General features: G+C 36.2%; 1 protein-coding gene across 8 annotated transcripts in view; it reads right to left on the bottom strand.

Moving 5' to 3' along the window:
* gria3b (glutamate receptor, ionotropic, AMPA 3b) overlaps nucleotides 1-27,465 on the bottom strand; it is a 135,101-nt gene that overhangs the window by 29,074 nt on the left and 78,562 nt on the right. For all 8 annotated transcript variants that reach the window (XR_007924950.1, XR_007924949.1, XR_007924948.1 and 5 more), the window contains exons 5-11: nucleotides 15,223-15,276; nucleotides 14,672-14,833; nucleotides 12,730-12,897; nucleotides 10,763-10,867; nucleotides 8,735-8,842; nucleotides 6,161-6,367; nucleotides 1,370-1,743 (exon numbers count right to left, since the gene is read on the bottom strand). Coding sequence is in view for 5 of the 8 variants with exons in the window: in XM_051860813.1 (XP_051716773.1) it covers nucleotides 1,370-1,743; nucleotides 6,161-6,367; nucleotides 8,735-8,842; nucleotides 10,763-10,867; nucleotides 12,730-12,897; nucleotides 14,672-14,833; nucleotides 15,223-15,276 (1,178 nt within the window). In the remaining 3 variants the exon portion in view is untranslated. The remainder of the gene's footprint in view (nucleotides 1-1,369; nucleotides 1,744-6,160; nucleotides 6,368-8,734; nucleotides 8,843-10,762; nucleotides 10,868-12,729; nucleotides 12,898-14,671; nucleotides 14,834-15,222; nucleotides 15,277-27,465) is intronic.

Below are 27,465 nucleotides of genomic sequence, written 5' to 3'. Positions count from 1 at the left end.
TAGATTAACATGACTTTTAATAACACTGTAGAGCCTTTTGAAAACTAGTCTGCAGCGATACAGTCATTTAAGATGTAATAACCAATCAATGCTGTATAGTGTTCCACGTAACTAGTGTTACAGATCAGGGCCAAATGCTAGTTAAAAGCCGCAGGCATGATTGCACTGACGGGAAAAGAAAATTGAAATGATTAATTAAATTAAAATCTGTCTAGTGCAAAAACTAAACATTTGTGTAGTTTTAGAACTATGATAGAGTAGTATTAGATGTAATTGCATTAATATGAAATTAAAGTTAAAATGTAACAAAATTTCAATTTCAATCAATTAATGTGCCATCTTCTGTCACAGCAAATAAGCCTTCTCTGTGTTATTTACTGAGATATTTTGAATGTCTAATATCTGATATTAAGAAATGTATTAATCTTTTTTGTGCTTTTTTATTGAATGCACAATTGACAGAAGGCAGTGGGGAATATAAGGGATTCTGAAAAATGATCTATGACAGCGAGCTGCACAATGGAGTCATTATTAATCAACTTCCTGCTGTTAAATGGCGGAACGATGTGAATAATCATACATCTCCGTCACAGATGCCTACAAAGTGCTGCAGTAGGACTTCTCAAACAATAAATGAATCAGGTAAATGAGAAATTCATAGAAAGAGCCAAATGAGAATATGTTGCTCAGCTAATCCTTTACAAAAGAACAAATTAAAACTAGAGCTGTGTCGGCATAATCTTTCAAATGTGAAATACTGGAATTAGCCTCAAAATTAGAGCTGTAATGTATTTAATGTGCTTTGTTGGGAACGTCCCTTACAGAAACGTACCGTGACGCTTGTATCATTGATATACAGTATACCATGGTACTGAATGACACTGTTACCGAATCTCCACATTCATGTACCATGGTATGTGCATGAGTTATCACATATTTTGACTAATGAATTCTCATAATCTTTTGTGATTGATGAATAAGAAAATCCAAGATTTCCAATCTGGTCTGAGGCCATATTGAAAATCTGGGATGTTTTTCAGTTAAATCTGCTCTGATGACCCCAGTGATAAAGTACCTGTATAAAAGACATGTTCATTGAACAAGTGTCTGTTCATTAAACCCTCATATCCCAGCCGACACAATAAGGGTTTGTCCATGGGTTTCATGTCGGCCCTATCTGAATTAGCCCATACTGGGACAAACTCATTTATGGCCCATACTGGGGCTAATTCAGATAATGCCGACATGGAACGCATAGCCAAACCCATGTAGGGCCCATTCCTCAAGCCCATATCATGCCAAATTTGACTCCACCATGAAATGTGAAAACCTTTTTTATGACAATAAAGTGTCAGGATGAGGCACCAACCTTGGTGAGATATCACAGCCCTGCTGCATGAAGGCCCCAAGAGAGAACCACAGGCTGTTAAAAATCCCAAAGTCATTAGGCGGGTCTGGAGGGGTCTGGGGGTCTTTGGCTTCATCAGTCTCATCCAGGTGCCACTCGTAGGGGCTGAAGCGGCTCACGAGGAACAGCACCACACTGACGCCAATGTAGGCAAAAACGATACACATCCAGATCTCGTATGCCAGAGGGTCCAGGAAAGAGAACACACCCGGCTTGGACTTCTGAGGTTTCTTGATCATAATGGAGATGCCCAAACTCATGAAGGGCTTAGAAAAGTCAATGACTTCCTCTCGCACAAGCGTGATTGTTAACGGTGCGACAGCTATATCTGCTCTCTGGAAACGGGGACATGAACAAAACATGTGTTAGTGCAGAACATGCACCAGTGCAATAAACAAGCAATGCAATTGTACTGTAAATTTACAGATGTTAGCAAGGTATTCATTTCTCAGAAGGAAGGTTTGGCAGGTTTGGTTGCAAATTCACTTCAAGCTGTATGTTGCAAAGGGTATTAACTCTTTCCCCGCCATTGACAGAATTTTCTGGCTTTCTGTGTTTTCACTGTTATATGGTAACAGGGCGCTTTTACTCAACTTCTGAGAGAGAATCGCTGGATCAAAACACAGGCAAAAAGGCTTTGATCTGTTTTGGGTGCTGAGGATCGCAAGTGTGACCCCTAAGTGAGGAATACCAGAGGGTTACCAGAGTGCATTATTTGAGCTGTAAAGTTGTCTAGATCATCCTTTTTTGAGGTACGATGACCTACAATAAAACGAGATCTGTTTTCCCCTTTTAATTAATTAAAAATATGCTAATGTAGAACAATTATCCATTAATTAATTATTATCCATTTATCCATTGGGGGGACTACATTAATATTTTTTTGGCAATAACTGAAACTGGGTTTTGACTAATGTCAAAATATAACCGTTTAAAATAACAGTATAGGTAGTATATATAATCATTTAATAGTATATATTTTTACCATTATGCTGAAGTGTGGAGCTTGTGCTTAGGTTGAGAGCGGGTGCAACAAAAATATGTTATTTGTTGCTTTACTCGACAAGTGATTACTATTTAGCATTTAGCATGCTGTTGTGTGTTATTGTTAGCTAGTAGCTTGTAGATGGTTAAACTGAAATAACGGTAACACTTTATTTTAGGGTCTTTTAACTAGTTGCTTATTAGCATGCATATAACTAAAATATTGGCTATTTATTAGTACTTATTAAGCACATATTAATGCCTTAATCTGCATGAGCTTATTCTACATTCATAATCCTACCCAATACCTAAACTTAACAACTACCTGACTAACTATTAATAAACAGTAAATTAGAAGTTTATTGAGGGAAAAGTCATAGTTAATAGTTTATATGTGTTCCCTATACTAAAGTGTTACCGAAATAACATTATGAGACTCAAAAATATGAAAAAATGATTTTGGTGCATATAAAATTCATTTAAGGCTACACTGTAAAAAATGACCGTGATTTTAACGGTAAAAGACTGTAAAAACGCTACGGTGAAAAACAGTTCATTGGTTTACAGAAATTTTATAACTGTATATAGATTTGAATAACTGTAATAGATCTAACGGTACATTTAATGTAATTTTACGGTAAAATACTGTTAAATTTACAGTTTTTGGAAGTGAAAAATAACAAGTCATTGTATAATTTACAGTGAAAAACTGTGAATTGACATTCCCACAATTCCCTGCGTGATTCTTCACATTTGATGTATTTTCGTTGAAATAACTCTGTTTCTTCTTAGTTTTTCTTAGTTTTTTTTTCCTTCTAATCAGTTATGTACATTAGGGTTTTATGTTACATCTAATGTTGTTAAATTAATGTTTATTGCATTTTTAAAATTTCATGTGTGTTACCATGGTGGTGTTTGTGTGAATGACACTGTGTACCTTCTATATATTAGTATTGTCCTTCTCAGCTTGTGAAAAAGCTGCTTGTGATGAGCTTTGATTCATCATGTGACTCTCATAACCACTGTGTTTGGTGGTTGTCAGTGTATTACAAAGGTACAAAAAAGATATTAGTACTTCATTAGGTTGGTAAATTAACATTATTTCAGTTAATGAATTTTTTTGTTGTTGTTGTTGCTACTGTATTTTCTGGCAACCACAGCTGCCGGTTTTTTACCATTTTTTTTTTTTTTTCTTTTTTACAGTGTACTTAATTTGGTCATGTAAAAATATATACATTAATAATTTATATTCACAATTAATTTTACATTAATATTCCATTACATGAACAAATTATGTTTATTCTGACAAGGTTTATTGTTGAACTAAACTGAGAGGAAAAATGCTGACATTTGATTTGAGTGAAATTGATGTACATGATTAAATCATGTAAATTCAAAGCTCTTATTTCCCAGCGTAGGCAGATAAATGTCTGGTTATGCATTACCAACGTTATTTCTGTTGGTGGAGTTTGCTTTGTGTATCTTTGCACGTATCATTCCAAGGTTTCTGTGTTTATATAATCATCACATGATTTTGGAAAGATTGGATATAATTTGCAGAGACAAGGCCATAAAGAGATGTTACAGCACTACTTTCAAAACAGTGATTAGTGCATTGCTGTATAAATCATTTTTGTTTTTACAAACTGAGGGACTGAACAGGCTAAATTATTTTCTGTAGGTAATCAAATGTTGTCCAAGCTGTGCTGAACCTGAAACATTCTATCAACATTTGGATGAATCAATCACATCAATCTGCCACATCTAGAGCTAAAAAGGGGGACATTTTGTGTTTTCTCAGACCTTGGTGTGCAGAAGGAAACCAGGAAAAAGACATTCACAGAGACAGGACTTTCACTGCCTCAGAGAAGCACATGCAAGGCATAACAGAAAAGGCTTTTGACCGTGTAGCGCAGAAGTGACAGCTGAGTGTTCACTTGACTAGATAGCAAGAGTCTTGCTAATTTCTGTGACCCCTACACTGCTGTATCAGGCGACAAACAGAGCGTAATCGGAACAAGCAGGAGACTTTGTTGGAAAATCTTTTTTGAACGCTTCCCTTCTCATGCTTCACATAATGTTGCTGTGGGAGCTGCAGATATGAGGCACAGCCGCTTCCCACTTCCCATAATCCTCAGAGGCACTCTAGCATGAGCATATAATAAAAAGGCAGTGAAAGATTTTATCTCACATGTGTCCCCAGCCAGGAGGACATTAGTTATGCAATCAGGAAGTATAAGGTCACGGAAACTCTGCAGGTGAACGCTGGTTATAAAAGCCTCTACAAATATTAATATCCTTTTATCTTGTGGTTGTAGTGAATGGAACTCCGGTGTACTGTCTCAATAAATCATATAATCATTTGCATATAAATAGCTAATTAAGAGTCTACCAGAAGTGATTTATCAGTGAGGAAGAAATATGCCTCAAAACTCTCTGCACGCTAGATAAATAATTGCATGTGATCTTTTTAGCTTTGAAATTATCTATGTATTGCGCAAACGTGCCCAGGTAAATTCAATTGATATTAAAAGTAGGCCTGTTGATAAAACATGAAAGAAAAAAAAAGAGAGATAAAATAACACTGCCATGTTAACTAATCCACTTAGATTTCATTTAGAAGAATCCCAGAGGAGTCCTGTTCATTATTTTCTTATCAGCTAATGGTAAGTAACGGAAAACAAAGCTGTAGTGTTTCTACATTGGGCTTTAAAATGGAGGGATTCACTGTCATTGTTTAGACAGAGCTGTCGTTACTGTCTGAAAACTTTGAGTCAACAGATGACAGGAGTGGATCATGTGATTATAATATGATTACATGATTATAGTATCAATCAGTGTTGGGAAAGTTATTTTGAAAGTGTAGCTTCCCATGATACAAGCTACTCATTATCTAAAGTACTTAAACTACAGTCAAGTTACGCTCTTGAAAAAGTAATTCGCTACACTACAAGCTATTAAGAAAAAGCTAAGCATTAATGAATATATATTGAAAGTCAGAAAGGCCATTCTGTGAGATAACCTTTGAAAGACTAGCAAAATCAAATATATTTGTCAAAAGGTCAAACTTGACTCAGAAACGTTTGTCCTGACTATGTGCGCTGAAAGGGGGGGGGGGGGGGGGGGGCGCTTTTATGCTTGATGGTTCCATGATGGTGATATATATATATATATATATATATATCTCTGCATGCAATTTTTTTTTTTTCCATTTTGAGAATAATTTGAGTATAATTTCCAACGTTAGCACATCAAAACCAGGCAATCTCTCTGGCTGATGGTAAGGAAATTGAACAGATGAGGTAGCCTAACCCTCATGCATTTTGTATATGGTCTTCATTCTTGAATGTCGGCTCAGGGAATTGGAAGTGATTTCGCTGGGTTTTCCTCCATTTATAGCAGGGGAGCGCTTTGACAAATGCAAAAATGGCGGGCTGCCTGGGCTTGCTGTGAAAAGTGCCTTTGAGATCCAACAGCATAGAGATGAATCAAAGCAGTGCATGTCGGGAAGGAGCATGTTTAAAACACAGTATCGCCACCAGCACTGTCTGGCTGCAGTTATAGTTGAATGACACCCAGACATTTCCAGTCAATTTCCCCACGCTTTTTTACCATGAACGGAAGAAATAAAGGCAATTCACTTCTTCCAACCCCTTATTTGACAGCAATTTCTCTTTATATTTATGCAAGGTTCATTTATAAAAGAGACAACTGCAGAAGGAAAGGTTAGTATTTCACTGCGAGAACTATAACAGATCCACTACTCACCCCATAGACTAGTTCACCCACCATCCCGTTCCAAGTCTTGGTCTCAGGGTCACGGGCGCCATATTTTCCGTCCATGACTATGGACAGTCTGTACTTAATCCCAACATGTTTGGCAATCTCAGAAGCTAAATCGACACAGTAGCCTTCATACTTGTCATTGCCTTCCAGATGCATGTGGTTTTTCTTGTACATCACATATGGTGCTTCCTGTTAATCAAACACACACTCATTTATTACCATCTTTGCTCATTACTTTCATTGTCCGGTGTCACAGGCACCAGAGCCCACCGACAGCTTATCAGTCACAGGCATGCAGGCATGCTGGGATATAATGACTGTGCATTCATACCCACCCATTCTCTCACACACATAATCCACCAAACTGGAACACATACAAGAGGAACGACAGAAGCAGAAGACAGAGGATTGCGGGACATTGATCCACATGTGGCCGTAGTCAGAACACTTTGCTAATCGCCTAGCCCCTTCTAAGGCCTTCTTTACACCTGATTAATAACAACCGTCTCAGGTGATCCAATCACAAGTGGTCAACTGAGACAAATTGTTGTCTACACTTGGTGTAGAGTCTGAGAGTTAAAGTCTGGATCTTGTTCTCTTGGTCTTGAGATCACATAAATGATGCCTTGTCTTACTCTGTCATGATCTGCGACTTGACGTATGGCCTCAAGAAAGAGTTCCAACATACTTATTATAGGTCATAATTGTCTCAGTCTTTAGTTGGCACTGTATCTTTTAAAGTATGTAGCTACTGAAAATTTGCAAGAAACTCATGGTCATGAGTGGCTGCTTAGCCACTATATACAGTGGCACAGAATTAGAAATTCACCTTTTTACTGTTTTGGTTCATTGACAATTGGCAGCCTGGTTCTCGGATGGCTAGGGTCTTGGTTTGGGCTTTAAGAGGTCTAGTTGTGATCTTGGTCTTGGGATCAAAACACTTGAAATAGATGATATCAGGTGTAAACAAGGTCTAAGACTATGAAGCAGCATTCGAGACAAATAAATGTAGGCTCGATTCTTCTTCTCTCTTTCTTACGCACACACACACGGCCGTGGTGCAATATCCCAGGGGTCTGAGATGCATTGGCATAAGTTGAGGGTGACAGGTGAGGTAGGCAAGAACGTATGAAGTGAGAAGGAATCCGATTCATGAAGTAAATGGCAGTGACTGCAGAGGAATCATAGTGTTGATTCTGTTCAGACATTATCAAGCACGTTGCACCTATATGCGCCAGAAGCCTTTATCATTCCAACAGAAAGAACATTGAACATAGGCCTGCTAAAAAGACCAGCTTACACCAGCATGAATTTCAGGCTGGTTTATGCCAGGTATTGCTGTTTCGTTCTAGCTGGTGGACCAGCACAGGTCGACTAGCATGGTCATTCTGGTGATGCTGGTTGACGTACTGGTTTTGCTATTTACACCAGCACACCAGTGTGTCATGCTGGGGACCAGCATCCAAAAAAACAATATATGGTCTTTTCAGTAGGGAAACAAAACCAAAGCAAAAACAAAGCCATCGTTAGAATCCAAACTCAAAAGCACTTTGTCGACATACAGGATTGAACAAAGAAAATTGTGCAAGCTGGTTTTATCCTCTCTTTCGCCCCCATTTCAGACACTGCGGCAGCGGCTTGCTTTTTTAAGCACATCATTATTACCAAACAATATGGCTTCTCGCAGAGAGAACGCATCCCATTAGAGTCAGAGACAATTAGGGTACCAGTGGGTTAGCAATGGTTTGTTTGTTCTGTGCTGAATGTATCCTCTCACCTCATCCTTTGTGCGTTTGTTTTCCTCCTGAATCCCACTGATGGAATAACCGACAGCTGCTGGTTTAATTGCTCACATTCAAGTCATTTGAAAGACTGACCTTGGTTTTTGGTGAAACAAAACAATTACAAGCGATTGTTGTTTTACATGGGATGATGTTGTGAGCATTGATTTGAATTCCTCAGAGATGTATATTCGCCTTGCCAATTGGAGGCTGATGCTAAAGCTAATGTCGTTAACTGCAGGAGATGAAGTGATACGTCAGCACTGAGCAGTCCTCCGGTCAATGTAAAGTGGATCTGTGCAAAGGCCTCATACCTGGCCTTGCTCAAATACGCTTGTACTTTGCCAGAGGCAAACCATCGAACCCTTCTTTGTTGCGGTAAGCATTAGCTTGCTGATCTAGCTCATGTGTCATTGACCATTTACTTGATGAGTGGAGTCTTGAAGTCTTACCTACATATGGATTGTATGTCTACTTTGATGATGTCAATGTAAAACCATCATACCTAATGCCGTTATTGTGATGTCACTGCTACGACAGGCCACTGATATATGGAAAATCAAAATGCTTTGACACCCACACGGATACAGTTGAAACACTCATGCGTCACTTTTCCTCGCGTTCGACTGTTTCAACGTGTAATGAGTGGATGGAAAGCAACACAAAAGAAATGTACTTCTACCCGCCCAGGACAGAATGTATCAATCTAGGAGTCAACACCATGACCCTGATGGGCAGAATATGCGACACGTTTAAAACGTCATGGAGCGTGTACCATAATAGTAGTGACCACAATTGTTCGGTTTTCCACTGAGGAGGAATCGTTGGTGAACTGCTGATCCATTATATTAACAAAGCGCTCAAACTCGTTCCAGTATCCGATCTGTAAAGGGAAAACATTCATGTTATTATCAAACAGCAGATATTTTTACTGCACCAACGCTAACTAGCAACCCCCACCCCAACCCTTCTGCTCAGCTAAGGAGCTGTTGTGGATGTGTACTCTCATAAGATTGTGTTCATTAAAAAAGTATTAGATCTCTATGCTGCTGCTGTTATTGCCTGGAGTTAAACAAAAAAGGCAAATTCTTGGCTGACATTTGTTAAATGGGAAAAATGCTTATGGTGGAATTTCTAGGGATGCAGAATCTGGAAGCTACTCTTGGTTGTAATTCTGTTCAACTAAAACTCAACTGGGTTAGGTTGTAATGCTTAGCACATTCTGTTATAAGGGTGCACTGTGTGTTTCCTCTTTGTTATATGCTCGAGTTGTTTAACGGTTGAGTGGCATGTGTCAGAAACTTTAGCATAGCACTAGCCACTAGGGCATCACTGAGGTGTCACTGCAGAGGGGTCCAACACAGTCCTGTACATCACTTCTGACAGTCACTGTCAATGTACGTCTCCTTACCAACCCTGACCCCATCTAACCTTAGGCTGAGCTACTCTTATTCACGGTGATTGTTGCTGTGATGCTAACCGGAATACTGTTTTATAAAGGGCTGTTGCTACACAGGAAGGCTAATGAATACTGGTTATGCTGATTCAAGCTGCTGCGGGTCAATGGTTTTGTATCTAGTGGCCTTAAAGACCCCATGGAGTGGTTTTATGAACAGTTTTATTTCCTGTTTTTATGTATTTCTTATTGAAACTGGAAGTTAGGACATATTGGAGGGCTTGTCCAAGCAACCAGTTAAGGCAAGACACTACAGGCAAAAAGTAGCACTTTTATGCACCAAACTTATATTCTTAAGGTTTTTACAGAGGGGTTTGTTCATATATCATTCACCTGATTTATATAACATTTCATTCCTAAAACATGGTGAAAATGTTTTTGATTTATGGAGTGATAAAAAGAGATATCCAAAATCACCTCTGTAAAAACCTTCAATTGTAATATGTTAACAAAATGAAACACAAAATTTGAGCCTGGCTTTATCCAATGTTTAGATTTCTGTTCTGGAAATGTATGCATATTAGAGCATTTGGTAACACTTTTTTTTAGGGTCTTTTAACTAGTTGCTTATTATCATGCATATTACTAGAATATTAGCTGTTTATTAGTACTTATTAAGCATATATTAATGCCTAATTCTGCATGCCCTTATTCTACATTCTTAATCCTACCCAATACCTAAACTTAACAACTACCTTACTAACTTGCTAACTATTAATACGAAGTAAATTAGGAGTTTATTGAGGGAAAAGTCGTAGTTACTAATATGTGTTCCCTATACTAAAGTGTTACCGAGCATTTTTATGAGATCATTTGCATATTAAAACATATAATTTCAGAAAACTTGGTTGTTGTAGTCTTAATGTACTGTGATACTGGGGAAGTATGGTGATATCTATTACTTAAAAGTTGTACCCTATTCACATGTGGTGTCTTGCCTTAATAGTAAAAAGAAGAAAAAGATAAATAAATAAATAAAATTAGTCATCAGTATTTTTGGTCTATTTTCTCTGATGATAAAGACTATTTCTATTTATTTGGTCAGACTTAAGGAGTAAACTAGAATATAGATAACCTCAAAGCTAAGAAACAGAAGCCATTTCTGGAGGGCAATTTTGACAATGAATCCTTTCCCCTTTTCTCTAGATAACACAGCTGTTGTCCCCGAAGTGTGCAGCTCTTTTTCCCTTTACAACTATTACGCTATTTATCATAAAATGATTGAGCTCATTAGTCTTGAAAAACGATATACAAATGAATAGAAGTCTTGAAATGGACCATGATTTGAGTTCTTACACTGATCTTACAGAGCTTATGCAGCAATGGACAAATTTACTGCTGACTTACCTTTCTTGGTCCCCCTGTTTTCATTTCATAAACATCAATAGTGTAGTTTGATCTACGACCAAAGCTGTCAAACTGGATATTGCCAGTCATTCCTTGCACTTGGACCTGCCAAGAACAACAAGAAGAACAACAACAACAAAAGGGTCATTCCTATAGTTTGATGGATTTTATTTCCCCATGAAACAAAAAAGCCACAAAAATCAACAAAATGCCACATGTTTTTTATTTTTATTTATTTATTTTTTATGCATAGATGTACCCTAATTAACACAAATTCATAATTGTTAGTATAAGAATAATAATATTAATTGAAGCACTTTCCCATACCCCCAATCATGTTTTCTCAACGTCACATTGAAATAAAGGATACATACATACATATATATATATATATATATATATATATATATATGTGTGTGTGTGTGTGTGTATGTATATATTTCTAAATTAGCTATTTTGTTTAGCAGTATATATACATTTACATATTCTCTTTGACAATTTTTTTTTTTTGTGATATTTTTTTTTTTTTTTGTGTGTAAAGCCTTTATGTTGTTCAAACTCCAGTCCACCCTGTTACATTGCTGCTATTTGCCCTTTAAAATCTTAAGCATTAGCCCTAAATCACGTGACTTTGCAGAAGTAACATCATTTCTTTGGAGGGAAACCAACTAAAAGAACTCTTTTCCTCATTTTTAGAAGACTTATGGGTCCCACTTTATATTAGGTGGCCTTAACTACTATGTACTTACATTTAAATGAATCATTTGATACAATGCACTTATTGTGTATATACATTTTTATATTGTACTTATATTTTAAAAATATCTATTACAATTCTGCATGTAATTACATATGTAATTACATATGTAATTACACTGCTTCAGGAAGCTTCGGAGCATTATGAATCAGCGTGTCGAATCAGCAGTTCGGAGCGTCAAAGTCACGTGATTTCAGCAGTTTGGCGGTTTGACACACGATCCGAATCATGATTCGATAAGCTGATTCATAACGCTCCAAAGCTTCCTGAAGCAGTGTTTTGAAATTGGCCATCACTATAATAAGTCATTATTTTGTTTTTTTGGCGCACCAAAAATGTTCTCGTCGCTTTATAATATTAATATTGAACCACTGTACTCACATGAACTGATTTAAATATGTTTTTAGTACATTAATGGATCTTGAGAGAGGAAATGTCATTGCTAGCTATGGAGGCCTCACTGAGTCATCGGATTTAAACAAAAATATCTTAATTTGTGTTCCGAAGATTAACTCTTATGGTTATTACGGTTAATTAAGGTCTTACGGGTGTGGAACGGCATGAGGGTGAGTAATAAATGACATTATTTTCATTTTTGGGTGAACAATTCCTTTAAGGCCACCTAATATAAAGTGGGACCGACATATGTAATAGTGTAAAACATAGCATGTCATAATATTGTGTCAATTTATACTAGACATGATTTTTTTTGTTATTTTTAAAAATATATTTATATCTAATATATATATATATATATATATATATATATATATTAAAATTCTTCCCAAATGTAAATCTTCTGCTAGCCTGTTGTTCTGCCCTAGCTAATAATAGGCTTCATAAGCTTAAAACATCCACTCTGTTAAGTAAAAAATGTCATGCAACGGGGTGGACAGACTCCATAGAATGTGAAATCTGAAATATTCGGTCAGACTTGACAAAAAAATAGTTGAATTTTAAAGTTTTTCTCAACAAACCTACTCAGTCCAAAATCCACCAAACTGTAGGAATGACCCAAAAATAAAGTAACCAGCAAAATAACAATGGCACTTAAGAATACATTTGAAAGCATTAGAGTAGCACAACTGAATCATACACATGAAGCGTACTCACTCTGACGATCAGAATTACACATTGAGAGATTACAAACAGTCATTTTCGTAAAAGCTGGAAGACTCAAAGAATCTTGCCTGAGTAAAAGAAAGTTTACCATTTTGAGAGCTCGTTCGATGTCAATTCCTTGGCTCCAAGGGACCGCAGGGTTAGCCAAGCAATCGCCTGCACTGCCTCGCCTGGACACGTCTACTCGCTGGCGGCGTAGGTACCGGAACGCCTCCGCAATGACCAGGATAGCATCATAAGACAGCGCTGAAGTATACTGTACACAACAACCATTAAGCACCTCACAGTTATTTGTTAGATCAGTTTGAAATAAGCAAACATATTATCTGTAAGTAAACACTTTGAAGAGGGTTAAAATAAGCTGCCCTCTTCCAGGTCCACACGCATATATTGATGTACATAATGAAGGATAATTGCGATGCATTACTGCATGTAATCATAGTTGGCAAACGCAACCAAAGACGACACACTTCAGGGATGTAGCTTGCGCATTGTTTCTTGCTATGTAAAGAGTGTTAACCAGGTTTCTAATTACAGAGATATGTAAAATGTTTAGTTATGTGAGACTCAACAGGGTTTTGCTGCTATTGTTGTGCATCCTGTAATTACATCCCATTTCAACCAAGAAAAGAGAACAAGCTGGCATCTGCTAATTTGCCGTGAGCTGCATTGTATTGTTTTGTATTTCTTCAAAGCGACTATAGTAAAGAATTTAGCAACTAAAATATATGCAATATAACAAAGGTAACATCAAAGGAGACATTGCACATTTACATTCTCAATTCAAAACACCTTCTGATGGCTTCATTAAAATACTGTCTTGGAAAAGACTTTACACAAAAACAAAGTGTGTGTGGCTGCATGTGCACATTTCAACAGTATTTTTTTTTTTTTTTTTGGCTGAATTTAACGAAACCAGTATTTATATGTAAGAATAAATGGTAACACTTTACTTAAATGCATAAAGCACTTATCATAAATAATTGTAACTAATTTTTAAATTCATTATAATATTTGCAGATTCCTTGTTACATCTGAAAATGGATGTTTGTCATGTGTTTTAATGCATTATACATTATAAATGTGTAACATAAGTACTATAATGTATTATAACTGTGGTTACAATTATTCATGAGACCATACAATGCATTACAAGATGCATTACAAGGCATAATTAATGCATTAAAAATATTTTTTTAATGCATTATATATAAAGGCTTTAAGTAAAGTTTTACCCAATAAATCAAAATGTAATAATTTAATAAAATGACCCACTGGAGTGAAATGTACTTAATTTTCATGGAAATAATCTGTGTTGTCAAATCCGCGGTTTTCCCGCGGAACTGGGCTACTTTTACACTGTTGCCGTGGGTTGTTTTTCATGTCCGCGGGTTGAAGCGACCCCAAATAACATGATATTTAGCCTCTAGAATGCAAATTTTACCAGGGGAACCCCGCCAAAAACATAGATTTTACCCCTCGGAACGCGATTTTTACTGGGGGAGCCCCCTGAAACGGGCTAGTTTTGGGCTAGTTTTAAGTATAAATTGGGAGGGTTTTGTTGTGAAAATCTGGCAACCCTGGAAATAATGTCACAATGCAAAATATAGTAAGTGGTCCCTTAAACAGGTTTCATTTTATTTATGGAAAATATAATCCTTCAATTTTTGGGATACTTTTTTTTTTTTTTTTTTTTTTTTTATAACATTCAGGTGTTTTTAAACTCTACTCACTAGTTTGATGTAATTTCTTACCCATCCATCCATAATGAAAGCTTAATTAAACTGCATTTAAAATCTATTCATCTCATGATCATTGTTTAATTAGATGTAAATTGAGCCCCAGCTTTAATAGCACCTTGGACTGAATGTCAATATATCGACTGTTGCAAGGAGTGAAAAAATAAAGAAAACAGGCAGAGAAAGTCAAAAAGAAAGAAAGAGAAAGTCATAGATCAGATGATTTAAAGTTGTTTAAAACAACAATGATTTAAAGTTGGATTTTTTATGATTTTTTTAATAGTCTCAGACCTTCAGAGGTGTGTTTCTAGCTTCAGGAAACTCTCTTTCATCTAGACGATCCCATCTCTGGAGAAATTGCTGTACAACTGAGTTTTCCGGATTGATTATCTGGAAGCCGCTAATGTTTGCTCCGCCGAGAAACACCTTGTCCAGACTGATGTTGGTGAAGCCCTGTGGAATGAGAAAAGTTAGGATCCATGACATGATGGCAATATAACAATCATCATGTGAAAATAGATTTTGTAGAAACTGAAGGTATTTTGTGTATAGAGTGACTGTAAGTGGTCTAATCTCTGGATTAGCGACTCATTGTTTCTGGTTCAAAACCCAAAAGGGGAAAAGTGTAATATGGCCAATCACTGGGGTTCCTTATAATCATTATGACCATGAGTGTAAACATTATTCGATCGTATAAAAATTACCACAACACAAAAACATACATACATGCTTTGCACTTGTTTATTAAAGTATCTTTTCATCTTCTTAAACATTCTTATTTTCCAACGAATTTCCATTGTTTCTCTCTTTTTTAGTTAGTGTACGGAGGTGCTGCAACTCACCAGATTGGCAATAACGTAATGGTAACCCCGACTGTTCTTTCCAAGTGTCACAACCTACAGGGAAGAGAATCAATAACAGTTTACAATCCATGTAAGAAGAGCGCAGGGGCCTTATATCGTCCCTCAGGTGAGCTTCTCTCTCCATTTACTTTGTCTTAAGTGACAAAGACACTCAACATTGATGGATGATTTCACAGGCAGCGACTGACAGTCTTTGATGTGGCTTCCTGCTGTATGCTGGCCAACGGGAATACACTTGGACAAAACCCTACATAATTCTGACTTCTTGTGCATCACTGATAACTGTAACCTTCACCTCAGACCTCTTTTCTTAGTGGCCTTTAGTGAAGCGTGCAAACAATGTTCACTTCAAGGACATAATTATTCAATTTATGATCCTGAGTGATGTGTCATGATTCATTTTGAAGGTAAGATCTCACACACTGTACAAAAAAGATTTTTTTTTTTTTTTTTTTTGAAGTTGTAAAACAAAGATTATTGGAGTAGCAAAATAGTAAAATACTGTTTCAGTCTTTCTACTTCACAATTTCATGTTCATGTCACTGTGTTACTTGCCATTTCTTTGTAATTATTTGAAAAATTTAGTAGCAATTTGAGTAAAAATTGTTTCAAAGTAAATCCTATTTCTAAAAAAAAAAAAAAAAAAAAAAAAAAATTGATCAATCTAACATTCTAAAAATTTTAAACATTCTAATGCAGTTGTGAAATATGGCTTTGTGCAGGTTGACAGTGCCCTGGAGTTAATAATTTGGTAACACTTTATAATAACTGCACACTATGAAGCATTAGTTAAGCATTAGTAAATAGTCAATTCATCATTTATAAAACATTAATAGACATTAGTAAACAGTTTATAAATACAACTATAAATGCTTTGCTCTTGATTTATAAGCATATCTATAATGTGTTTAATAATTGTATTATCATACTTCATCATCACTATTAATGATCAATTTATCATTTCTAAATTATGTATTATATTATTTACAAACCAGTCATTTAGGAGTTGTCAGTGGTTCACAAGATCATTTAGAACGTGTAAGTAAATGATTAATAAATTATTTAAATGTAAATGTAAATGTATGCATCTTATTATTTAGATATAGTAATAGTTAGTGTGTTAATAAATGCTTTATTATCACATATTCCTACTGTAATTCATGATTAATTCTGAAATAGTTATAAAACATTTAATAGTTGTCAGATAACTATTTTTGTGAGGTCATCTAAAGTGAGGACAATTTTTGCCTCGTAAAGCTTTTATAAAAAAAGATTTAAAGGATACAGAACATAGAAATATTTATTTCAAGCAAAAAATGAAACTTTACAATGGGTAACTTGATATAAAATTAAAAATAAACCTCTGCAATGTCACAGAAAATAAAAATTCCTGTACTCCTCCAGAAAACATAAATGAAACTCAGCCTTTGCAATCTGATATAAAAATACATTTCTGTAAAGTGTAAACATTGCTGAATAAAAATGTACCAGTGCCAACACTGGATTACAGGAGTTGCAAAATACAATATATATATATAAAAATATATATAAATATATACAATATTTCAGTGTCAAAACTACCTCAGTACTAACTTTAAAACATTAGAGAACAGCAGTGTAGAAGATAACTGAGGAGCCTTTAAATCTCCTTTATAAAGCTTTACGAGGCATAAATAGTCCTCACTTTAGATGAGCTCACAAAAATTGTTAGCTGACAGCTAAATGTTTTATAACTACCTGAATTAATCATGAATTACAGTAGGAATATGTGTTAATAAAGCATTTATTAACACAATTAGTAACTGTTAGTATATGTCTAAATAGTAAGATATAAATGTATGTTTAAATAGTTCATTAATCATTTACTTCCTAAATGATCTTATGAACCACTGACAACTCCTAAATAACCGGTTTGTAAATAATGTAACAATTTAGAAATGATAAATTGATCATTAATAATTGTATTTTCATACTTTATTAAATGCATTATAGATATGCTTATAAATCAAGAACAAAGCATTTATAGCTGTATTTATAAACTGCTTACTAATGTCTATTAATGTTTTATAAATGATGAATTGACTATTTACTAATGCTTAACTAATGCTTTATTGTGTGCAGTTGTTATAAAGTGTTACCAATAATTTTATCCCTTAAAACTCATCTTTGATAATCAAAATGACATATTTAAACTTTTTTTTCCCTGTGAAAATAATTTCTTCATGCCTTACAATAGCTTGAATGTAACTCTACACCTTTGCTTCATTTGGTATATGCGGAACAATGAATATGCAAATCCCCGCCTCCACTCAATCACAGCACCTCGTTAGGAAATGGGCAGTTTCAAACCGTTTTAAGGAGAAAAAACTCAGCAATGTTGTTGACTGATGAATTTACACATGGTTTGTCTTAAAACATATTAAAAACTCCACATAGACATATAAATTATTTACTTTAAAAACTTGATTTTTTTATTTATTTATTTTTTAAGAGGAGGATATAGTAAAGCTCACTTTTCACTTTTTTGTCTTTTTTTTGGGGGGGGGGGTACTCTATAGAAATGTTTCTGGTTTATGAGCTGTGCCCATATTGCATATTAAAAAGCAATAACTTGAGCAGATGCACTATTCCTAGACAGAACCACTTGTTCAGCCAAAAATGAAACTCCTGTCACCATTTACTAACTCTCATGTCTTCTGAAATGAGATGTTGTGCAGAATGTTTCCACGCAATACCAGTAGACAGCGACTAGGAGCTGTCAAGCCCAAAAAAGAACGAAAAGCACCATAAAAGTAGTTTATATGACAGAACATTATTATAAACAGAACAACATTTCAGTTGTTAAAAAATATTCTAGCTTTTAAACCTATGTGCATTTCGATTAGTTACAAGACACACCAATGCCATTTGGCTTCTGTCAAACCTGGCATGACGCATGTTCAAGTTTCAATCTAACACAAAGCTCTTACACGTTTTCAGGATACATGGAATACAGTGACAGTCATATGGGTTACTCCTGCTCCTTTTAAGGACCCTTTTTGTCCTTTCCACTAAATGCTTTCTAATGTGAATATTCCACAGTATAAACAGTAACATCTGTGTCCTTTTGTGTTCCGCATAAGAGAAATCCTCCTATGTATTTGGAACAAAAATAAGTGTGGGTTGATAATGACAGAATTTTCATTTTTGGGTGAACCTTTAATGTTCTCAAAAACCTCAAAGACTGTGATATAATGATGCAGCCGTAGCTTTTCTGATGCCCTTGACTCTTGGCTCCACTGAAGGTTTCTGGAGCCAGTAAGGTTATCAGTCCTGTCCCACAAACAAATACTGCTACAGGCACCTCACACCTGAGCGAGAGCTGGCGGAAGAACAGAGATCACGATGAACTTCACAGCCTGCAAGCCAGCAGGACGACTCTACAACCTTGATGTGAAAGCAGCCAGGGCCTAATGACACGAATCCATTCAAAGAGTCTAGGCCAAGACCTGACGCTGAGCACTACAGCTAACACAGCTAGCACATGACAAGAGTTTACCTTTGGAGGGAACCAGTCCTTTAGCTTTAAGTAACCAGGGATATTCCTTTAAAAGTCATCTACAATAATGTGTGATATTAAAGGGAACCTATTATTTTTTTATTATTATTATTTTACCTTTCCTTTAGTGTGTAATATAATAGTTCGGGATCTGCAAAGTTACCAATTTCATGCCAAAGTGAGAGAATCTCTCCAACAGAAAACACCTTCCTGAAACAGCTTGTTTGTAGTCTTGCCATTATTTCCATGACTTTGCTACATCACCATGTTACACATTTGCACAATACCCGCCTACTGGCTGCTTTGACCCATCCTCAAAGAACAGTTGGCCATGTGATTTCGCTATGTTGAGGAGATGCCAATTTTTTTTTTTATGCTGCAAGGGCAAAAAATTGTATGGACTTCCAATAGCGACATAGAAATCATACTGTTTACAGCTGCTCATGAAGCCTCGGGAGCTGAAATACGATTATGGTAAGGGGCGTTACGTCTCCAACACACACTTTAAGTGGTTGAACAATCATGACCAATTACGACTTGGCCAGCTGACCAATCAGAGTGGGAGTTTTGAAAAGGTGGGCTGCGTCCGAAATTGCATACTCTCTTGAGTAGGTACGTTGTGATTGCTAAAAAAGTATGTTCTATGTAGTATGAATGTGTATAGTATGAATGTATTACATTCGCCATGTTGTCATTATCATGTGACCTACCAGCGTAGGTTGAGTCGCTTCAGTGCCATTCACAAATCCTCTCCCGTGGCCTCATGGGATAGTAAAGTGTCCATTATATGCACACTTCATAATCTCACAGGAAGTAATAGGTCATCCGGGTACTTCTTGCTTACAATTTTAGGAGTACTGTGATTTCAAACATACTTCTTTTGTCACATACAGTTTTTCACTTACTATATAGTATAGAAGTATGCAATTTCTGACGCAGCCATGGGCTTTAGGAACTAAAACTTATACACTCTAGTTGTGCCCAAATTTGTGTACTTATGCACTATTTTATGGCGTTTTGTAGTATAAATAGTGCAAGTAGTGTGTTCACACTAAAAATTCCAACAAGAAAATGTGCATTTCAAATACACAGGCAATGCACTTAATTAACAGAAAAAACAAAGTATTTCCTTACATAGCCAAAAGGAGAGATGCGATTAAACTCCAATGCTGGATGACAAAATAGATTATAAAATTCATATAGCTGAGTACATAGTGCATAGTATAAGTGCATAGTGTACAGTATGTCTTATGTTACAGACAGAGAGTGAAAAGAGCTGCTGCAGCAATGAACAGTATAAGAAAAATGTTTTTGTTTTTTTCATGAAAATAAAATTATGAACTTGTAAATGAGCATAGTATATGAGCACTTTGAATGATAATGTTCAACAACTTTAATATCTCACAGTAGCAGAGTACTGAAATCCCAGCGTGTAACATAGACGGATGAAGGTAGGCTGATTTCTGAGAGGCATTATGGGACTGGATTACAGTTGTGCTCTGAGTTAATGTGAAGTAAATACCCAAAGATTCCTCGCTTACTTTGTAATATTCCTCCCCCGACTGGCACATTGATCCCACCTCTAGCACTGTCACCTTTGTGTTTGGCCAGCCAGAAAGAGATTTGGTGTCCTTGAGGGAAGTTTTCACCCCCCCGTCGTGATGGGCAAAGACAGACCGGAGTGACCCAGTGCTCTCCCACAGGCAGAACCTATTACTCACACAGGTCTGACAGAGAGAGCCCAGTGCATGGGCAGAAATGAAAGCAATCGCAAAGCATTCAGTCGAGAGGTTCAATAAAACCAGACGTCAGACTGCTGGGTCATTACAGCTCAGGCGTGACCTTTAACTAAAACACGCAGAGCTGGGATTAAGACTCATGCGCAATAACTGCATAAACAGTTTGACTGTTTTAGGAAAATGATGTTAAATGGCATAGCAGGAATTATATAATTGCTCTTCCCTGCAGTGAACGCTTAGGGTTTCATTTCTTGGGGTTTATGATTGTGCATAGTACCATGGAAGAATACAAAAATGAATACGAAAAAAAAAAAAAAAAATAGATTTGTATTTCCTAGAGGAAATATGGGTGCTTGCAAATAGCAGTGTGAAAATTTTAGGTAAAATAATAAAAATATAATAATAGATATAGAAGGCAATATGATATTAATATGCAAAATGTGCTAAATAAACAACTAAATATGTAAGAAAGAAAAAAAAAAATCATTCACCATAACTCAATATGTAAATCAGTTTAAAAAGAAGACCAACTGCAATCTTGAATACAAACATTGCAATGATATCATCAGTGTTGATTACATTTGAATGTTAAACATTCTGTACATTATGCAATTTAGGGAGAGATTTTCAAACTTTATAGGAGTTATATAGTTTTTCAGTTTATTTTATTTTATTTATTTAGAATTTAGTAACATTACTTTGTAGTAATTTGGCGCAATGACCATTTTCCTTTATTTATTTATGTATTTATTTTACATATTTATTTATTTTATATTATTTAGACTGTGTTAAATTAGTCCAGAGTGATATGGAATGAGGTTTATGATACCAAACTTTGACCAGACAAAGAAAAATATATATTTATTCATCTGTTTGATGTCACAAAACTTCAGAATATTTTTGTGGACTAGGAAGGAAGTTTTGAGTTTTGAAAGAAATGTATGCTTTCACAGTACTCTTTTATCTCAAAAGATGATTCCTCTTAATATTTAATAATATTTTTTATATACAAAAGTATAAAAGTAATATAAAAAAAATGACACACATAAGGCTACAAAACAAAGATAGAATGCTGTCTGTATGTTATGAGGTTTGCATAATTAATTATGGAATATTGGAGAAGAATAAAAATGTATGAGGTTGTTCAATGCAGCGTTCGTATAAGCACTGTAACTAAAACAAATAATGAATAGTAGGAAGCAGGTATAAATGCGGGTCTGGTCTTATCTCACTCACAGCATGGGTGCAGCTCGGGTAACAAAAAAGCTGCAGCATCATCAATTCCTCCTCCAACACTTACCTCATGGTATGACCAATCAATAAGCGTTCTTCAAAACTCATTGAGGGTTGAGGCTGGGGGAGGACAAATGGCCCCAAACGCTTTCCAAAAGCTCTCTAGAACACTCAGTTATCTTCATTTTTCCTCCCTCAGGCTAGCTTTTATGTGGGCAGGCCAGAAGCCGGAGTGATCCCGAGGGGATACATTCTAATTAACTGGCAGGAGCATCTGTACCTCTCCTGTCCTCTCAGCTGCTTTGAATTTAAACCACTGTGAGCTGAGCAGGTCTGGCTCTTTTCCAAAAGACAAACCAAATACACTAACTGATCTGAATCTAGGTATCATTCCTCTGAAATAATTAAATAATGGTCTGTCATTATTAGGTAACTTCCACGCACGAAGTAATGCAGGACAAATGAATAGTTCTACATTAACACTTCAGCTACTACCATTAACTAATATGGAAACAAGGATAACCTATCGGTAAGTAATAGCAAATTTATGACTGAGAGAGTTCCTTATTAGGTAATCAATAATTACTTAATGAGATTAGCCTCATTAAGAACTAATAACTATGACAAATTATAAAGAATTACCAATTATTTACTAATCACAAGATTAATGTGTCTGTGATATGAGCAATTGTCCTTTTTTTAACTATACGTAGTCATAAAATGCATTACTAATCAAGTGTTACCTCGTCACTCTTCAAGAACTACTAGTGATCTGGACCATTTTTGGGATGGATGAATGGATGGATGGATGGATGGATGCAGTGTTTAATATAAAATTGGACATTTGTTCTTTGTATGAGCTCTGCATAAAAAAAGATTCAGGTTTAATATAAGAAAGTAAAGTGATGATGACCTGAAGTATTTGATGGGAGCAAAAAAAAAGGAACTGGCATGAAGAGAGGGGCAAAACTCTTGGGTTACTAACCCCCATAGTTTCATGGTGGAAAGTCCTCAGACGTCATAATTATTGTTTAAACAAACTAAGGAAATAAATATAAGAACATATAGCCATCTTAAAAGTATCAAGTGGACCAACACTAATGACTGGCTTTTCAACAGCAGCCTGGCTTTTCATCTAAAACATATGCTTCAAATTACCTTTGAGAAAGCTGTAACCCATCTGAAATCATTAAACCAATCAACCCTGTTTTTCTAAAGTATCATTTTAAGAATCTCTCCGTATCCATGTTTTCCTGTTAAAGGTTGTAGAGTGAGATCCTGAGCTGAAAAATCAATCCTGCTTTCGGGATCTGTGATCATTTCTCCACCCCCCTTTTGACCTTAAAGATGACCCAGCCGATGGTGTCCGGTTCCTGCTGAATTCAGCAACATCACTAGGGTGACCATCTGCCCGGTTTTAGGTCGGACAGTCCGGATTTGGTGTACCATGTCCTCCTTGCCCCTGTTGAAAAAAAAAAAAAAACAGCATATGCTGGTTAGGTATGTTTTGAAGCATGGCAGCTGGTTTGGGCTGGTTTAAGTTGTTCCTTAGTTGGTCCTTAGCTGATCATGAGCTGGTTTAAGCTGGTCAAGTGCTGGTCCTAAGCTGGTCCTAAGCAACTAGCTCTGGCTCAGGACCAGCTTAAACCAGCTCATGACCAACTAAGGACCAGCATTAATCAGCTCAAAGCAGCTGCCATGCTTCAAAACATACCTAACCAGTATATACTGTTTTTTTTTTCAACAGGGGCAGCCTTGAGTTCGACGCTAATTTGTCCTCTTTTTAAGACTGTCACTATTTTATACTTTATCCAAATTACAAAATAATCTATATATAAGTTAAAATTAATGCACATTTTAGATGCAATATTGTTTTTTCTGCCAACAAAAATAATTCCACGTAGAACAACAATTCCGTCTTTGATCAACGCAGTGATGTTTAATTCCTGAATGATTCAGTGTTTTTGAATGAATCATGTGAGTCAATGATTCAGTGATCAAAGACAGTCACTTGCTTCATTCCTAAATTAATCAGCCATTTTGAATGAATCTGTTGAATTAATGAACCAATGACTGACTCAGTAAGACAGTAAGTTTCATATTTAATGTATAATTTCATTTTCCCATCATTTCATATTTCTATATTCAATACATTTTGTTTTTAAAACATTAATCTTATAACATTATTTATACAATTGTAACTGCAGTATAAATGGTATAAATTGCAGTATAAATTCGTGGTATCTCCAAGCTGCATCAAACAATCTGTGTAAACACATCTAAAAATATCTTCAAAGTATATGATGTGAAATTTGTGAGCTTAACATCACTGACTTTTGATTGCAGACTTTGATATCTTGGTGAATTAGAGCACAGTTTGAGGCCTTGTTGAGCTCTCTTCTGAAACTCTAGAGAAAACATATGAGATTTCTTATATGAGATTAGTTCTTTTCTTGGTAGGAAAGTATCCATTGCTTTCCATCTAATGGCATTATTGTGTAGGAAAGCAATAGAAGTATTAAATAGGTTTCATGTGTGGTTTTTCTTTATTTTTGCCGCACCTGCGGAGGCACAGGGTCATTCCTCTCTTAATGTCTATTGTGCACAGCTGTTCTTTGTTTCAGTCTTGCCTAAGTTCAATTTATACGATGTTCTATGTTATATTTGTTTCCTTCCATATTCAGATTGAGGTCCCTGTGGTTGAAGACTGAATAGAGAAACATGGCTGATTCTTAATTCAGCAGCTGCAACTTGAGCACACTCGACTATCAAAAGTAGAAACATGAAGAGTGTGTGGATTACTGTTAGTGTATTTTTAATTAAGATTTTGGATTACCCTCTTTACTCTGTTTGACTATTGCCTGTTCCTGAATCCTGTTTCGTTCCGTCTCACTCTGTTTGCCTCCTGCAGTACAACTCTAACCCCCTAATCCCATTAGATTGTTAAAGTGACACGTTAAACGCTCTCCAGAGCCTGTGAGCTTTTAAGAGATTTTAAGGCCTCAGTCTTTAGGATTTACCTCAGATGACTTGAGATTTGTTTTATTTTGAGTCTTACTTTTTCAGCCTGTTTCTGTTGAGGGCAGGAAAATTATTATTTTTTTTTAGTGAACTATCCCTTTAAGTCTGTTATTAGCCTTTTATACACTGACATTCCTTAAAAATAAAACCCTGAAACATTTCTTTGTAAAACAAGGTAGGCACAAAATATGCTTTGAGTCAAAGATAACAATGATTATTTTTAATTTTAATTTTAACGTGTGATCTATTACAAGTTATTACAACTAAAACTGAGTTATACTACCAGAATTTATGAATTAAAAGCTGGGTTTGTAATGATAGATGATTTTGTTTTTCTACCAGATAAAGCTTTTCATTCAAAATTTGTTTTATTGATTGAATAAATGGGTATAGGATCTTCACTATAAAGCAAACTGAAAGTGAGGATAGCTATGAGTTCATTAGGAATAAGTGACAGACTAATATATCAGACAGTAGACCGATTAATTCACTCTTTGACCATTTCGAGATTACTGCTGATAACCGTACTGTCAGGATTCTGTCACTTTAGTCTGGTTTATTCTTGGTTTGGTGACAGAGCTCTAACACTGCCTACTGTTTTGTCTCTGCATAAGAGTGCGGTTTCGAGTTTGCTTGGGCCATGCGCTCTTCCATCCGCTTGAGTTGTTTTGTGTGCGGAGTGTGGTATTCGGATCCCAGCACTTTGGCCTAGTTCGGTTTCGGTTCAGTGTTCAGGAATCGGACATTCATGCTCCATGTGTTTTTCTTTCACTGTGGGTGCACGGGATGAGTATTTGCTCATTCTCGGTGTGCTCTGGTCTCGTTGTGCGAGTTAGCTCGGGCTGCTCTTCTGTTCGTGTGTTGTTGTGTTCTCGTGCACATGGCGGGGGTTGTTTCCCTTGCCATGTTCTCCTTGTTCCTGTTTTGAGCACATGGCTTACGACTTTGTTGTTTGCCATGTGCTCTTGTCCTGTTATGTTTTTTGTGAGCACTTGGTGTTGGTCGTTGTTTCCTTCACCATGGGCTCTTGTCATGTCTTGCGTGTTTTGTTTGAACACAATCACAATGAACGCAACCACAAGCCATGTGCTCTTGTTTTTGTCATGTTTGGTGTGAGCACATGGCTTGTCATGTTTGTTTCGATGTGCCATGTGCTTCCCTGTCTATTGTCTTAGGGTACGTTTACACAACAACGATTGACTAAATACGGACATTTTTTTTTTCTTTGACCAGATGACAATGTTATCAAAATTATCTCCGTTCACAAGGATCTACGAAAATGACTAAGAACACTGTATTACGCATGCCAGACAAGTAGTTGGCGATGTCACTTTGTAAAGAAAGACTACGCGCCTGCACATACAGATTCTTTTACAGAACGCACATGCCTATCCACCTTATTTTTACAGTTTACTGCACTTTGATTTTCTTCTCGTTATTTCCCTATAGTGGCTAATAAACCTGAAGTCTTGCACAAAATCACAGAAAACACGTTGAAAAATAAGGTGAATAAACTAAACACGTAATACGCATGTGCATGATGTCACCATTTTCAGATTCACGTTTTTTGCAGTTTACACGGAGATGACAACATTATAGTTTTCAAAAACGTGCACTTTGAAACCCATTTTCAAAAGTTTGCATTTTCAGGCCACCAAAACGCCATTGTCATGTAAATTAATGGCCAAAACGCATAAAAAGTTTTCCGTTTTTAGTTGAAAATGGTATTGTGTTAACAGCCCCTGAATCCCACTCTTCTTGTTATCTGATTATTGGTTCATTTGCTCCACCTGTCCTCTCTTGTTACCTGCTTTGCTTGCACTACTATTTAATCTCCCTGTGTTCTCTGTCCTTTGCCAGTTTGTCATCAGTTGTTGCCCTGTTAATGGTGTTCTCCTGTTGTGTCCTGACCTGCCGTGTCCCGTCCCGTTCCGTCCCGTCCAGTCCAGCCCAGCCATGGCTTGCTGGTCTGTTTTCCCCTACATGTTTTTCTTTTTTTTTTTTTTTTTTAATTAAAAAAGACCCACATTGCTCTGCGTCTCCTCCTTCACCTCAATCCTGACATGTTCCCTCTTGATCAAGTAACAGAAGTGTTAGCTTTCCTTTGTGACCATTACAAAATTAACCAACAACCTTGTCAACGGTTATTGCACAGGTCTTTTGGAGTGCATTTTGAAATATTTTTGAACAATATTGTTGAACAACTTTGTCATCAATTATCTATTTTATTTATTAATAAATATATTTTTATTACATCAAACACATTATGTAATTAACTATTGGTTTACATATTCAGATTTACTTGATGGATTTTTAAAATATTTGTATACTTATTTCCTGTTTGGCCTTTTACTGTAAAAACAATTTTAGCCAGACATGTCACCACAAAATTCATGGACTGAATGAATTCAAAGGTGCATCTATCTAAGACCTATTCTTTATGCTCCATGGTGGCAGATCTAGCGAGGCTTCAGTGAAGCATTGGCTCTCAATGCATTTTAATATTTTTCCTCCTGTCACATCCTGGCTCTCTGGTAAGTGCTGCATATTGTATCTTAAAGGTAGTCCCAGACGTCATTTATTCATCCCACTATAACCCCCAGATTAAGACGGACATGTTGATGACTTTACGCAAACATCAGCACAGACAGTCCAGGTAGAGCCAATGCTCCACCAAAGACCCTCTGAGAC

The sequence above is a fragment of the Ctenopharyngodon idella genome, chromosome 14 (assembly GCF_019924925.1).
Source record: "Ctenopharyngodon idella isolate HZGC_01 chromosome 14, HZGC01, whole genome shotgun sequence".
Classification (NCBI taxonomy): domain Eukaryota; kingdom Metazoa; phylum Chordata; class Actinopteri; order Cypriniformes; family Xenocyprididae; genus Ctenopharyngodon; species Ctenopharyngodon idella.
This window is presented reverse-complemented; position numbering and strand designations above follow the sequence as displayed.